Source organism: Oncorhynchus nerka, linkage group LG18 (genome assembly GCF_034236695.1).
Source record: "Oncorhynchus nerka isolate Pitt River linkage group LG18, Oner_Uvic_2.0, whole genome shotgun sequence".
In the NCBI taxonomy this organism is placed as follows: Eukaryota; Metazoa; Chordata; class Actinopteri; order Salmoniformes; family Salmonidae; genus Oncorhynchus; species Oncorhynchus nerka.
In genome coordinates this window covers 23,382,635-23,398,671 of record NC_088413.1, presented here as the reverse complement: position 1 = coordinate 23,398,671, position 16,037 = coordinate 23,382,635, and the positions used below count along the sequence as shown (strand labels likewise).

General features: G+C 46.5%; 1 protein-coding gene across 1 annotated transcript in view; it reads left to right on the top strand.

Annotated features, from left to right (window-relative positions):
* Positions 1-16,037, top strand: part of tbck (TBC1 domain containing kinase) — a 63,303-nt gene that overhangs the window by 22,414 nt on the left and 24,852 nt on the right. Inside the window, exons 21-22 of the mRNA XM_065003785.1 lie at positions 1,475-1,511; positions 6,606-6,767. Of these exons, the coding sequence (XP_064859857.1) occupies positions 1,475-1,511; positions 6,606-6,767 (199 nt within the window). The remainder of the gene's footprint in view (positions 1-1,474; positions 1,512-6,605; positions 6,768-16,037) is intronic.

The window sequence follows — 16,037 nt, the reverse complement described above, 5'->3', positions numbered from 1 at the left end:
TTTGTCCACATCTACATAGTGATTTCAACAAAAGCATTTGTTATCCTGCTACAAAGCATTACGTTGAGCATCTTTCTTATAATGGTTCTTCCTTTGTCGTCAAGCAACGAGGCTGGTGGACATTATCTTCCGTGCCGCCTCTTCAGAGGTTAACTGAGTGCCTGGTTTTCTAATGATGTCATCTCAACACTTGTGAACCTCTGTTTTATTTGTATTCAACTTCCCTTTCAAAGGCGGAGGATTGAAACGTTATTTTCCCAGTCTGGTCGGGGAATAATGATATGTGAACTCAGTGTGTTGATACAGCTTTTAATGTTTGAAGTCTTATCCAAACCATAAATAATGAACTTCTGAAGTTCAGAGAGTGTGGAGAGATGGAGGGATTTCACGAGTGTTGTTCTATCAAAGTATTACATTCTTACAGAGGCTATAAAAAGGCCAAATGTTAGGCTACCCAGTAACCACAACATGAACCCTCTGTTTGATTTCCCCTGTATACGTGTCAATGTAGTGTGCTGTGGTGGTTATACAATAACATACCTTGTTATATAATACTACATTGTCAAATACACATAAGTCACCAGCCCAGTGTACTGTAGCTGTCTCCTCCTGCTTCAAGCCATAGGACCACCACTGCCATGCTGCACATAGGTTAGACTCCCCGGCCCAGTGTACTGTAGCTGTCTCCTCCTGCTTCAAGCCATAGGACCACCACTGCCATGCTGCACGTAGGTTAGACTCCCCGGCCCGCGTCTTCAATTTAGGCTGTTTTCAATTTGGGCTCCCTTCCCTCCCTCCCCTGGCTGCCATTCACACCTTTCTACGACAACTAATCCCATGAGGCCTAGCCAGGGCTCTGTGGAGGAGACTGATGAAATTGAGTCCGAGGCTCTGAGTAACTCATTACCCTTGGGTATGGAGGGTGTCTGCCGGCTCCAGGAAGGAAGCCGACCAGCCCCGCTTAGCGTTTTCCTCACCTATTCAATTAACCAGCTGAAATCAATTCCATTGCAATATCCCCCCCCAAAAAAAAAAAAAAAAGAAACTAACCCTGGTGGTTGTTCGTCTGTGGAGGGTGTGTGTGTGGGAGGAGGGAAGGATAGAGAGGGGGAAAGGGAGAGCGAGATTTCATTGTTAGCCATTTCTAACTCTGACTTCAAGTACTCAGCAGTTTGTCCTTATTGCCACCTCTCTCTCTCTCACACACACACACACACACACACACAGGCTATGTGCAAACTTAGCAGACATCAGATCAGACAAAGTTTGTGTGGCTGAATTACAAAATGTCTGCTGAAAAAGTTAAATCGACGTAATGGTTTAGTGGATTTTGTATGGCATTGATTTGATGTGTTTTGGGTTGGAATGTGTATAGCTAGGAATGTCCCTTAAAGAATAATACTGTAATGCATAGAACAGAGATGCATGCCTTTATTTATTTCATTGACTAGATCCTCTCTCTTTCACCTTGCAGCTCTATGCCATTCCGTGGTTCCTCACCATGTTCACACGTAAGTTGACCTTCTTTATTATTATGAATGTGCTCGTGTGCGTATTCTATAGGCCTTGGCACGGTGTGGGGTCAGCAGCATTTGGAACTCATAACAGAGCAGTTTGGAAAGGTCAAAGACTCCAGTACGGTAAGGATTAGTTGCTTTTGACAGCAGTGTGACCTTTATAACCAACTCTATTAGATAATGTCTCTAGTCTACTGGGTTTACATTATACCACAGAAACTGCTGCCATGAAGGCTATTCTATTCTACTCTTCTAGTCTACTCTATTATAATGCTCTACGTTCTATGCCGGTCTATTACTTCTGTGGTAATATCTTCCTATACCATTTATATGGCCACGTAAAGAGTGGACGTCATTCATGCGGCCATTGTTTTGGTCTACTGGCTGAATACCATTTGGAATTCAGCCAACAAGACAATCACATGATTGTGGCTAGTCATTAACTGAAGTAGCCTCTGAAAGTGTTATTTGCCTACTCAAGATGTACAGTTCTGTATCATGCAGTAGGTGAACAGCGGGTGGCTGCATTATGCTTGATCCTATTGTCGCCAAGGAATAGCAGACTGAAACACTACTGTTAGGACATGAATAGTAGTATTATAATATCTATTTCATATTACTTTACTTTAATCTACATATCTACATATATTACATATTACTTTAATCTGAGTTTGATAAGAAGATCCAGTGTTTTTCCTATTTAATATTGGGACATAAAATAGACTATCAGTAATGTGAGCAGATAGCAGACACTTGGGCAGGGGCCAGAAAGACATGCACAGTTTATTAGGTACACCCATCTCGTACAGGGTCGGATCCCCCCTTTTCCTCCAGGCTGAATTCTTCAGGGCATTCTACAAGGGCATTCTACAAGGTTTTGGAAATGTTCCACGGGGATGTTGGTCCATGATGACGCGATGCTTCACGCAGTTGCTGCAGATTGGACAGAGGTACATTCATGCTGCGAACAGCCCAGTCCATCTCATCCCAAAGATTATATATTGGGTTGAGGTTTGGGGACTGCGCAGGCCACTCAAGTAAACTGAACTCGCTGTCATGCTCCAGGCAATGTTTTTCCATTCAATTGTCCGCTTTTGGTGATCATGTGCCCCACTAGATCCGCTTCTTCTTGTTTTTAGCTGATAGCGGTGGAACCCGGTGTGGTCGTCTGCTGTAATAGCCTAACCGTGACAAGGATCGACGAGTTGTGCGTTCCGAGATGCCGTTCTGCACACCACTGTTGTACTACGCTGTTATTGGTCTGTTGGTGGCCCGCCTGTTAGCTTGTAAGATTCTTGCCATTCTCCTTTGACCTCTCTCATCAATGAGCTGTTCTCATCCACAGGACTACCTCTGACTGGATGTTTTTTGTTGCGCCATTCTCTGTAAATTCTAGACACTGTTGTGCGTGAAAAGCCCAGGAGGGTGACTATTTCTGAGATACTGGATCCGGCTCACCTAGCACCGTTGATCATACTACGCTCAAAGTCTAACGTTCACTCGAACAGTAACTGAATGCCTTGATGCCTGTCTGCCTGCTTTATAGCAGACCATGGCCACGTGACTCACTGACTGTAGGAGCGATCCATTTTGGTGAATGTGGTGGTGTACCTAATAAACTGAGTCTAAGTGTACAGTGCATTCGGAAAGTATTCAAACCACCTGACCTTTTCCACATTTTGTTACGTTATAGCCTAAATGGAAATACCTTATTTGCATAAGTATTCAGACCCTTTGCTATAAGACTTGCAATTGAGTTTTGGTGCATCCTGTTTCTATTGATCATCCTTGAGATGTTTCTACAACTTGATTGGAGTCCACTTGTGGTAAATTCAATTGATTGGGCATGATTTGGAAAGGCACACATCTGTCTATATAAGGTCCCACAGTTGACAGTGTATGTCAGAGCAAAAACCAAGGGTTGAGGTCAAAGGAATTGTTCGTAGAGCTCCGAGATCGGATTGTGTCAAGGCACAGATCTGTGGAAGGGTACCAGTATTGAAGGTCCCCACGAACACAGTGGCCTCCATCATTCTTAAATGGAAACATTTTGGAACAACCAAAGACTGTTCCTAGAGCTGGCCACCCGGCCAAACTGAACAATTAGGGGAGAAGGTTCTTGGTCACTCTGACAGTGCTTCAGAGTTCCTCTGTGGAGATGGGAGAACCTTCCAGAAGGACAACCATCTCTGCATCACTCCACGAATCAGGCCTTTATGGTAGAGTGGCCAGATGGATGCCACTCCTCCAGTAAAAGGCATATGACAGACCGCTTTAAGTTTGCCAAAAAGCACCTAAAAGACTCAGACCATGAGAAACAAGATTCTCTGGTCTGATGAAACCAATATTGAACTCTTTGGCCTGAATGCCAAGTGTCACGTCTGGAGGAAACCTGGCATCATCGCTACGGTGAAGAATGGTGGTGGTGGTGGTGGCGGCATGCTGTGGGGATGTTTTTCAGCGGCCGGGACTGGGAGACTAGTCAGGATCGAGGGAAAGATGAACGTAGCAAAGTACAGAGAGATCCTTGATGACAACCTGCTCCAGAGCGCTCAGGATCTCAGACTGAGACGACCCTAAGCACACAGCCAAGACAACGCAGGAGTGGCTTCGGGACAAGTCTCTGACAAGCCTGGACTTGAGCCAGATCGAACATCTTTGGAGAGACCTGAAAATAGCTGTGCAGCGACGCTCCCCATCCAACCAGACAGAGCTTGAGAGGATCTGCAGAGAAGAATGGGAGAAACTCCCCAAGTACAGGTTTACCAAGCTTATAGCGTCATACCCAAGAAGACTCAAGGCTGTTATCGCTGCCAAAACAGCTTCAAAAAAGTACTGAATAAAGGGTCTGAATACTTATGTAAATATAATAAAAAATATAAAAAATTATACAATTGCAAAAATGCAATGGGGGTATTGTCTAGATTTGATGAGGGGGGAAAAAACTGTTTAGTCCATTTTAGATTAAGGTACAGCCTTAACAAAATGTGTAAAAGATGAAGGAGTCTGAATACTTCCCGAATGCACTGTATGTTTTACATTCATTGTAAATCCTACAATAGATACACACACACACACTTGAGAATTCTAAGAGATACACACACACACACACACTTGAGAATTCTCAAGCATGCACACCCACGTACACATGGCTCCCAGGGGCTCTGAGTGTGAGGCCTGCTCTCCACCCTTCCCAAACCAGCGTGAGTCCCTCACCCCTCTCCTCCATCCTACTTCCTGACTGCTAATGCACCCAGCCGAGGAGAGTGTCGGAGGTCCATCTCCCTGCCTCCACACACACGCACACACTCTGCCCGTCACTCACACCCACCGGCTGCTCAGTGGACTGTTAATGTGCTGAAGAGTCTCAGCTTAACTCCCAGTCCTACCACTCCTCTCTCCCGGTCCTCTCCATCCAGTCCTCCCACTTCTCTCCCGGTCCTCTCCATCCAGTCCTCCCACTTCTCTCCCGCTCCTCTCCATCCAGTCCTCCCACTTCTCTCCCGCTCCTCTCCATCCAGTCCTCCCACTTATCTCCCGCTCCTCTCTATCCAGTCCTCACACTTCTCTCCCGGTCCTCTCCATCCAGTCCTCACACTTCTCTCCCGGTCCTCTCCATCCAGTCCTCACACTTCTCTCCCGCTCCTCTCCTTCCAGTCCTCACACTTCTCTCCCGCTCCTCTATCCAGTCCTCACACTTCTCTCCCGCTCCTCTCCATCCAGTCCTCACACTTCTCTCCCGCTCCTCTCCATCCAGTCCTCACACTTCTCTCCCGCTCCTCTCCATCCAGTCCTCACACTTCTCTCCCGCTCCTCCCAGTCCTCACACTTCTCTCCCGCTCCTCTCCATCCAGTCCTCACACTTCTCTCCCGCTCCTCTCCATCCAGTCCTCACACTTCTCTCCCGCTCCTCTCCATCCAGTCCTCACACTTCTCTCCCGCTCCTCTCCATCCAGTCCTCACACTTCTCTCCCGCTCCTCTCCATCCAGTCCTCCCACTTCTCTCCCGCTCCTCTCCATCCAGTCCTCCCACTTCTCTCCCGCTCCTCTCCATCCAGTCCTCCCACTTCTCTCCCGCTCCTCTCCATCCAGTCCTCCCGCTCCTCTCCATCCAGTCCTCCCGCTTCTCTCCCGGTCCTCTCTATCCAGTCCTCCCACTTCTCTCCCGGTCCTCTCTATGCAGTTCTCACACTTCTCTCCCGGTCCTCTCCATCCAGTCCTCACACTTCTCTCCCGGTCCTCTATCCAGTCCTCACACTTCTCTCCCGGTCCTCTCTATCCAGTCCTCACACTTCTCTCCCGGTCCTCTCCATCCAGTCCTCACACTTCTCTCCCGGTCCTCTCCATCCAGTCCTCCCACTTCTCTCCCGGTCCTCTCCATCCAGTCCTACCTCTCACACATACATTTTGCCTGGTATCCACTTCTAGATATTGGTTACAGTAGGTTTCCCATTCCACACAGGTCAATGGCAAACAGCTCTGTGATGTCCTGCAGTATTAGTGTGACAAACCGCTATGTGATGTCCTGCACTATTAGTGCAGTATTAGTGTGTCCATCAGTCCATGTATGGGCCTTCTTGGAAACTATTGGACAGCCAGACACTCAGTCCCCCTTCAGCCCATACCGTATACAGCCTTATGAAATGTAAAGTGCTTAGAGTTTGAGGGAACCTGAAAAAGCACTTATAGCTGCAATGTTTTTACTTTTTTTACTGCTACTAAGGTTGTACTTGCAATTACTATTTGTTAAATGAACCTTGTAATGCACTTTTGTGTCTCTGGTTAAGAGCATCTGCCAAATGGCTGAATTATAAATCATTATCTTCTTTTCTCCCTGGGTACCCTCTTAACGATCTGTATATTCTTCTACCTTTCCTCCTCTTTCTAATCCCTCTCCTCGCCCTCCCTCCTCCTCGCCCTCCTTCCTCCTCACCCTCCCTCCGCCTCTCCTCCCTCGCTCTACCTTCTGCTTCTGCATGTCTTTAATGGACTAGGTTGGTGTATTGTAAAAGCACTTTGTGACAACTGGTGATGTAGAAAAGGCTTTATAAATACATTTGCTTGATTGATGGATCTCTTCCTCTACAGACGTCTTCCCCCTACACAAGATCTTCCACCTGTGGGACACCCTGCTCCTGGGGAACAGCTCCTTCCCCTTCTGCATCGGCGTGGCCATCCTGCAGCAGCTCCGAGACCGCCTGCTGGCCAACGGCTTTAACGAGTGCATCCTCCTGTTCTCCGACCTGCCAGGTAAGAGAGGGGGAGGGAGGGTGAGCGGGAGAGAGGGAGGGGGCAAGGACCAGTGGTGATATCCCTAGGACCATGCCTCAGGACTACCTGGCAAGATGACTCCTTGCTGTCCCCAGTCCACCTGGCTGTGCTGCTGCTCCTGTTTCAACTGTTCTGCCTGCGGCTATGGCATCCTGACCTGTTCAACCGGACGTGCTACCTGTCCCAGACCTATTATTTGACCATGCTGGTCATTTATGAACATTTGAACATCTTGGCCATGTTCTGTTATAATCTCCACCCGGCACAGCCAGAAGAGGACTGGCCACCCCTCATAGCCTGGTTCCTCTCTAGGTTTCTTCCTAGGTTTTGGCCTTTCTAGGGAGTTTTTCCTAGCCAACTTGTTTCAACACCTGCATTGTTTGGGGTTTTAGGCTGAGTTTCTGTACAACTCTTTGAGATATCAGCTGATGTACGAAGGGCTATATAAATAAATTTGATTTGATAGGAAATCAATCCCTTTTTAGGGTGCATCCTCAATGGCTCCCTATTCCCTATAGAGTGCACTACTTTTGACTGGAGACCTTTTTATAATGCACTGCTTTTGATGGCAGGGAATCCAATCCCTATTTAGTGCAAAGTAGTCCACCATTCTGGACACACTGTTAGTGTCCCTCCACTCCCCTGTTGTTTGATATGATTCATGTGTAGTGAACAGGGCCAGTGCTGTACCTCCTGGGTGTGTAGATATAGTTGTCTTTATTGATGTGTTGAATGCTAGATGTCCTGTTGGTCCTCCAGGAGGGCTGATGTGACTTCCTGTCTTACAGGAACCACTTAATGAGCCCACTTGAAACGGACCGCTTTTTAAATATTCAAACAACCCTTCAAAAGCCCTCCAAAAATAAGAAGTGCGCCGTACGCACTCAGACACTGCAGGTTGGGGAACGATGACACTTTTTAAGATGAGTATTTTCTTTCTGAACTATTTGAGTACCGCTCTCCTTCCTTGCATCTGGGTCTCTGACTGCTTTACTTTTAATGATGTCGTGGCTCCCCAAAGGGCTAATGTGTGTGACTGATGTCTTCCAGCCTAGTGAATGATATCCCTGTAGGGAGATGCTGTGAGGTCCTCTGCTGAGAGACACTCACGCCTTTGTGTTTGATAAGCTTGTCACGCTGTGCTCGGCAGCTGTCGGAAGACTCGCCCGCTGAGAGGGTCATTTGGGAACGCGTAGACTGCTGGCCGCAGGATAACCACGTGGCGTCCAGCGCTCCAAATCTTCCCGCCTCTGGTGTCGGAGAGGACATGACTCGTCATCCTGACGGATCTCTGTCGAGGCACGGGGGTTTCGTCCATTTGGGCTCGGCGTCATTTATAGTGATGGGACGATGATTGAGGCGAGTGTCAGGATATTACCTGGAGCCTTCAGAGATGCCTTGTGGCGTTAATTCTGTCTAGGCCACAATGGCAGGATTACTCCCCAAAACAGACAGATGGGGGGGGGGGGGATAAATACATGTTGCCATGGTAGTAGAGGCTAGGTAACCAAGTTGTCTCGAGCATGCCACTAGAGCACTGAAGCTTAACACCCAAAGGTAGAGTTGTGTGTTGTGAAACGCTGTCCTGGTGTGAAGTAAGTTTGTAGTCTAGCTGTGAAAAGAAAGGAAAATAACCTGAGAGGGAAAAAAACGGCAAACTTACCGAATGAGTGACAGGATTTGATCTTCCTTGTTTGGTCTTGTATCCATTACAGTAGATCAGTGTCCTCGGTTCAACCCCCAGCCCTGATTTATGACACATTTCAAGTGGCTGTGGATTTCAGCTTATGGGTCCTCATTTGGCCTCATTACGGAAGTGTGTATTGCTTTCTGAGTGTCTGTCAGCGAGGGGAAAAAGTAATTTCGGGGGCACAAATTGTTCAGGGAGAATTTATTAACTGGGCTGCACAGTTCCTAAGCTTGTCTGAGAGTGTGGTGTGCAGTGTGTGAAACCGTCAGATCTCAGGACATTAGGGACAAGGGTAGCATTCCTACAGAGCATGACCATACAGATTCACTTAAAGAGGAACACACACGCTGGCACTGGATCTTAGACGGGACTGTGCTTTAACCCTGTGAAGAAGCCCCGCCTCCTTCGAAATACAATCTAGTCATTCTATTTCTATACTTCCTCCAACCCGACAGTTTTGAGATGCACTGGCATATGACAATGTCATGTTTGCTGATGTTGACGTGATTTATGCAGAAGCATTGGGGGACTGCTAATCTTCTGTCTCTTCTTTCTATTCAAGGCTTCCCTACTGAGTTCCTCCCAGTTTTGGGATTTTGGGTGAGTGGAGGAATTTCGGGACTAGACTTTGACGGGTCAGTTGGCAAGAACAAGTCGATTTTTAATGCAACTTTGAGAGTAGTAGTAGTTTGAGCCTCTACACCACACAGGAATGAAGTTCTCGAACAACCCCTCTTTCTAATCCCTCCCTCTCTCCTTGCCCTCCCTCTCTCCTTGCCCTCCCTCTCTCCTTGCCCTCCCTCTCTCTTCTTCCTACCTCTCCCATCAGTCCCCCACAGCAAAGTGTCAGTGACAGACAATCCAGGGGCCGGCAGCATCCATAATGAATGTATCTCACAGAGCTCTCAACGGCCGGGGGATATCTCAGTCAGTTTCCCTTAAATCCCATTGCCAAACTGAAACGGCGATTACCCCGTTTGGCTGAGAGGCGGGTGACATTAAAGTTTAAATAACAGTTGTGAGACGGCAGATGTTTTCATGCCAAAGGGGACGTTAGGGTACTCTTACTCCGGATGGCTGACTGGCTGCTTCCAGTTGCTCAGTCTCTTTCTCTCTCTTATTTATATATATATATATATGCTGCTACACTTCACTGTGTTTTATTGGTCCAGCAGGCACGTGATGAGCAAAAACAGGCGAAAGGAGAGGGCTCCTTATAAAGGTAAATTATGTTCACCCTGGAGGAGTTCTCTCTCTGTGAGAGAGCACAGCTGCCAGATTCAGTATTACCACTGGTATCCCAACACCTGGGCCCATAGGACATCACTCACCAACCTTTAGATCTGTACTGACACTTCAAAACTAAGACCCGTTCACTCACACCTATTACCAGGAACAACCCACTAAATGACTAGTTCTAGTAATGGGTGAGACTTGATACTAGGGTTACCACGACACTTTGTTGTCACAAAGTGCTTTACAGGTATGAAGGGGTTAGTGGGTTCAGTGCTAGTTTGTTAACCTCCAGTGGTTTGGTTGCTGGGTCAACTCCCAGTTTTTTAGATTTAGTATGCTGGCATTGTAGCGCTCATCATTTAGTGTTGAGACACGTGGTGCATATTAGGGCTGAAAACACTGAGCTCTCTCTCTCTCTGGGTTGAGGTCAGTGATATAGTAGTCTACAGTACTACTGCCAAGAGATGCGCTATAGGTGTGCCTACCATAGGAGCCTACCATTGACTATGTACATACCCAGAGCTGCAGGAGTTGTGACATGTTTTTGTTGGTTATGTTGTGCCTAGGGGGGCATATGGGGGAGGGAATGCTGTCCCTTGCAGGCAGGTGTTTGTCCCTCTCTGTCCCTCTCTGTGTCAGGATCGTGTCCGGTTCTGGCATTTAGGTCGCCACAGACTAGTACATGTCCCTGGGCCTGGAAATTATTGATTTCCTCCTCCAGGATGGAGAAGCTGTCTTCATTAAAGTATAGGGATATACAGTGCCTTGCGAAAATATTCGGCCCCCTTGAACTTTGCGACCTTTTGCCACATTTCAGGCTTCAAACATAAAGATATAAAACTGTATTTTTTTGTGAAGAATCAACAACAAGTGGGACACAATCATGAAGTGGAACGACATTTATTGGATATTTCAAACTTTTTTAACAAACAAAAACTGAAAAATTGGGTGTGCAAAATTATTCAGCCCCCTTAAGTTAATACTTTGTAGCGCCACCTTTTGCTGCGATTACAGCTGTAAGTCGCTTGGGGTATGTCTCTATCAGTTTTGCACATCGAGAGACTGAAATTTTTTCCCATTCCTCCTTGCAAAACAGCTCGAGCTCAGTGAGGTTGGATGGAGAGCATTTGTGAACAGCAGTTTTCAGTTCTTTCCACAGATTCTCGATTGGATTCAGGTCTGGACTTTGACTTAGCCATTCTAACACCTGGATATGTTTATTTTTGAACCATTCCATTGTAGATTTTGCTTTATGTTTTGGATAATTGTCTTGTTGGAAGACAAATCTCCGTCCCAGTCTCAGGTCTTTTGCAGACTCCATCAGGTTTTCTTTCAGAATGGTCCTGTATTTGGCTCCATCCATCTTCCCATCAATTTTAACCATCTTCCCTGTCCCTGCTGAAGAAAAGCAGGCCCAAACCATGATGCTGCCACCACCATGTTTGACAGTGGGGATGGTGTGTTCAGGGTGATGAGCTGTGTTGCTTTTACGCCAAACATAACGTTTTGCATTGTTGCCAAAAAGTTACATTTTGGTTTCATCTGACCAGAGCACCTTCTTCCACATGTTTGGTGTGTCTCCCAGGTGGCTTGTGGCAAACGTTAAACAACACTTTTTATGGATATCTTTAAGAAATGGCTTTCTTCTTGCCACTCTTCCATAAAGGCCAGATTTGTGCAATATACGACTGATTGTTGTCCTATGGACAGAGTGTCCCACCTCAGCTGTAGATCTCTGCAGTTCATCCAGAGTGATCATGGGCCTCTTGGCTGCATCTCTGATCAGTCTTCTCCTTGTATGAGCTGAAAGTTTAGAGGGACGGCCAGGTCTTGGTAGATTTGCAGTGGTCTGATACTCCTTCTATTTCAATATTATCGCTTGCACAGTGCTCCTTGGGATGTTTAAAGCTTGGGAAATCTTTTTGTATCCAAATCTGTCTTTAAACTTCTTCACAACAGTATCTCGGACCTGCCTGGTGTGTTCCTTGTTCTTCATGATGCTCTCTGCGCTTTTAATGGACCTCTGAGACTATCACAGTGCAGGTGCATTTATACGGAGACTTGATTACACACAGGTGGATTGTATTTATCATCATTAGTCATTTAGGTCAACATTGGATCATTCAGAGATCCTCACTGAACTTCTGGAGAGTTTGCTGCACTGAAAGTAAAGGGGCTGAATAATTTTGCACGCCCAATTTTTCAGTTTTTGATTTGTTAAAAAAGTTTGAAATATCCAATAAATGTCGTTCCACTTCATGATTGTGTCCCACTTGTTGTTGATTCTTCACAAAAAAATACAGTTTTATATGTTTATGTTTGAAGCCTGAAATGTGGCAAAAGGTTGCAAAGTTCAAGGGGGCCGAATACTTTCGCAAGGCACTGTAAGTAGCACACAGGAGGACATTTTTCTCTGTTGAGATCATTTCTTTTTGAATTTCTAGCCAAATGTAAAGTGTTCCTGTTTTGATTCATTTAATAGAGTGAGTTAGGTCTGCTCTATACCAAATTAGCATACCCCCTGAGTCCCTTCCCTGTTTCACACCTGGTAGTTTGGTGGATGGGACTATCAGCTCTCTGTAACCTAGAGGGAAACCAGTGAGTCCATCTCCTCTATACCATGGTTCTTGTAGGATGACAATGTCTGTATTTCCGATTTCTTTGAAGAAGTCCAGGTTCCTGCTCTTTAGGCCAAAGGCAGATGACCTCAGGCCTTAGATATTCCAGAATGAGAGAGTGAAGGCTTTGTGGTCCATAAAGTGTCCAATGTTGTTGTTCGTGTGGTTTGGCCTCAGACCAGTAGGTGTGAGCAGAGCCTGCTGAGAATCTGGTACATTCATTGGCTTGGGCTAGTGAGTATAAGAGTGGGGGTTGGACCTGTTGGTCTGCTCACAGCCTGGGTGTATGTATGACTTCCATGTTGAGGCCCTCGTTGTGGGAGTGGGGGGCATGGGGTGGGCAGGAGGGGCATAGGTCTGATCTGAGGGGGCCTAAATGGGGGGTGCTGCTCAGAGGGAGTGACATCCCATGGGCTTGGGGTTCTTCATTTGTCTGTCCCGCTGTGATTTCGACGCTATGGTCAGGGGTGGACTGTTCTGCCATGGTGTCGAGACCTTTGTCCGGTGCTGAGGTGGGCTGTTCTGCTGGTTTCTCTGTGGGGGTGGCCACCTCTCTAGTAGGTTGTTCTCTGTCACACGCCATCCCCTCACCCTCTCCTCCAGCAGCCTGATCCTCTCCTCTAGTGCTCTGTTCTTCACCACCTTCTGCTCTTTGTCATGTTGATGTTGTCTCACTACAGTCCAGAGTGCAGATATGTCTCTCTCCATCTCCAGGTCTGGTTAAGGGGGTGTTGTTGTGCTGGACTGTTGTCTGGGTCTGTGCTGACCTCTCTCTCTCTCTCTGTGTGTGTGTCTGTCAGGCCGTGAAGGATTGATATCCTCTTACTTGTGTCGCCCCAGATTCCTTTTGTTTAATTGTGTACTTGTGTTTTAGCGGCTTGTAGCTACAAGAGATTCATGTGTACACCTCAAATAAAACCGTCTGTGTTGCAGTAGGAACCAAAAACACACTACCTCTCCATCAGCATGCAGACAGGCAGTTTTGGTGTCCTTATATACATGCCGTACTACATACAAACCTGCTTTTCATGTGCAAGTTGTCATCGTCTGTCTCTCAGCCAAGTCCTGTAAACGTCAGAGCAGCGTGTTAAATGTATCTTTCACCAACCAGTCAATTACCCTAGCTGTTTTCTCTTCCCTCAGGTGATGCTATTAATTGCATTTATTCAGTGCCTAGGCTGCCAAGCCAGTTCTGGTTATGACCTTTTACAGACTGCACTACGACATCATGCCTCACACACACTATATATTTGACAGAAAGTTTGTCTCTTAACACACACACACACACACACTGCCATGAAATGCCCAGCCGCACGCTGGGGCTTGTTAAACCGGTTGTCAATCTCTCCTCAAGTATTAGCCTCTGTTTGCTGGAGGTGTGTGTGTGATTGCATGCAATATTCATTACCCTGGGCACTACGACATCATGCCTGACAGTCACTATGTAAGTCTGATAGATAATGTATTAAGCAATAGCTTTTTCGTGACCGTAGATTAAAATATTGTAGATGGTTGAATGAAGGGGTATTTCAGACTGGTTCAAATGTTTGGTTGTTTATTTTTGTGATGGGGAAAGAAGCACCTCTCGGATTCTCTCTGTCTCTCTCTCTGTCTCTCTCTCTCTCTGTCTCTGAGCGTCGGAATAAAGGTTAACAGTCAAGATAAAGTTACAAGCGAGTGGCTCTTAAATGATCCGGACACTCTCTTCTTCTCTTTTCCCTCCATAGACTGTGAATGGTGCCAGGGTCATTAATTCTCACTGACAAGACTATTACAGTTAATACCAGGGGAGGACAGTTCCCAGAGTGCTTAGAGGGAGGTGGTGCACGCACAACGTCATAAGGTTCCCTTGGTCATGCAGATCGAGCCCAGATCTCTGTCTGAACGACGTCTCTCAAAGTAAAACTGTCAAGAGACACATTAAGGATGTGCCATATGCCTCTATTGCGCCCCTCGAGTGACGCTCAGTCTCTGATCTCTGACCCTGATAGCTCTTCTCCTCCTCCGCCAAATCATTTGGCAAACTGTTAAACAAAAGTCAACCACCATGACAGCATGGTGTTATCTTTTGTGTCATTAATTTCGGAGGCAAGATTAGAAGGCAGGAATTCGCTACTGAAATTCAAAGATTGGGAGTTAAAATTGAATTGAATGATGAACCAAAGCGAGGCAGGACTAAGCACGCTAAGTAAACCGAGGCAGGCACAGTAAGCTTCTTTTCGCCTTGCGAGCGTTTTAGAACGCAACGTCTCAACCTGCTGATTTTGTCCCCTCTTTGTTCCTCTGTTAGTTCAACATGTTGCCTTTTTAAAGTCATCTAACTTTTTCTTGTTTGGAAACTTGCCAACACACAAACACACACGTCACAATGGCTGGCTTGGCAGCAGGTAAGGCCCTGTCTTGGGTGTACTGATGATGTGGCAGCATTTGCCTTCACACAACATTAGCATCCGCCTCAATGAGGAGCACAGCTCACAGGCCTGATGAGCTGTAGTTCTAGACATGTAGCTAGGAGTAATACAACCCCCAAGAGCTGCCAGACTACTTCAGACCACTTCTCAGACAGGAAGTCGAATGTTTGGATAGACGGATGCAGTGAGGATCAAAGGGTTGCATAGAAAGTGGATTGGATAGGGTTGCTTTATGGGTTGTGTGTGTGTGTGTGTGTGCCATTTTAACCAGAATGGCCCGAGAGGCTACAGTACAGCTCCGTCAATCAATTTGCATTTTAAATGTAATCAAAGAAAGTGCCCGGGTGCATTTTTCTTCTTCCAGTTTACAGTAGACCATTTATTTACATTCTGTAGACAAGTGTCCACATTGACATGTAGGGAGCATTTGCCAGTGATTCGGTTGTCTCCTTCCCTCCGTTGTGTTTGATTGGGGCTGTGGCACTAGTCACTACCCGATCATTCAGAGTCACATCCATCTCCCACAGGGCCGTTGACACAGACACATTTTAAAGGCACAATCTGCAATTTGTGTTTCAGCCTTAAAACATAGCCAATGGAGTAGTACAGTCTCATATCTTGGGTTATGGTAGGCCAATGGAGTAGTACAGTCTCATATCTTGGCTTATGGTAGGCCAATGGAGTAGTACAGTCTCATATCTTGGGTTATGGTAGGCCAGGGCAGGACAGTTGCACTTAGACATGCATTAAGTTATATTCTTCATGAATCAAGGGGTATTTAATCAAAATGGCCATTGAATAGAAGAGGCCATATCCCAGACTGCCTTTTTAATAGGGTTCCATATCCCCATTACCTAGCTAGCAGTTGCCAGAGTCCCTCCAGTCCAACAGTTGATTTGTAGCCCTGACTGTGTCAGATCCCCCCTCATTCAATCAACCGCCACATAATCAACTGAATCAAATCACATCTGTCTGACAAAGTGTATCACACACACACACACTGCCATGGAATGCCCAGCTGCCTGTCTGTCGGTCTCCCTCTCTGTGTCTGTCTCTGTCTGTCTGCCTGCCTGCTTGCTTGGCTGGAGAGGAATCTGACTACCAGTGTTTCACTGGAATGACCTCCTGTCTGTAACCATATATTTGTGAGTTCCTGTACACTGAGAGCATACCGCCCCTCTACCATAGCCTGTCCTGACAAACCCTCACCCCCCCGTTCCTGGAATAAAAAGCCATCTCATATTTGATTTTGTCTGGGTCGGTGGCAGGCCATGCCAAAAGCTCTCATTAGCCA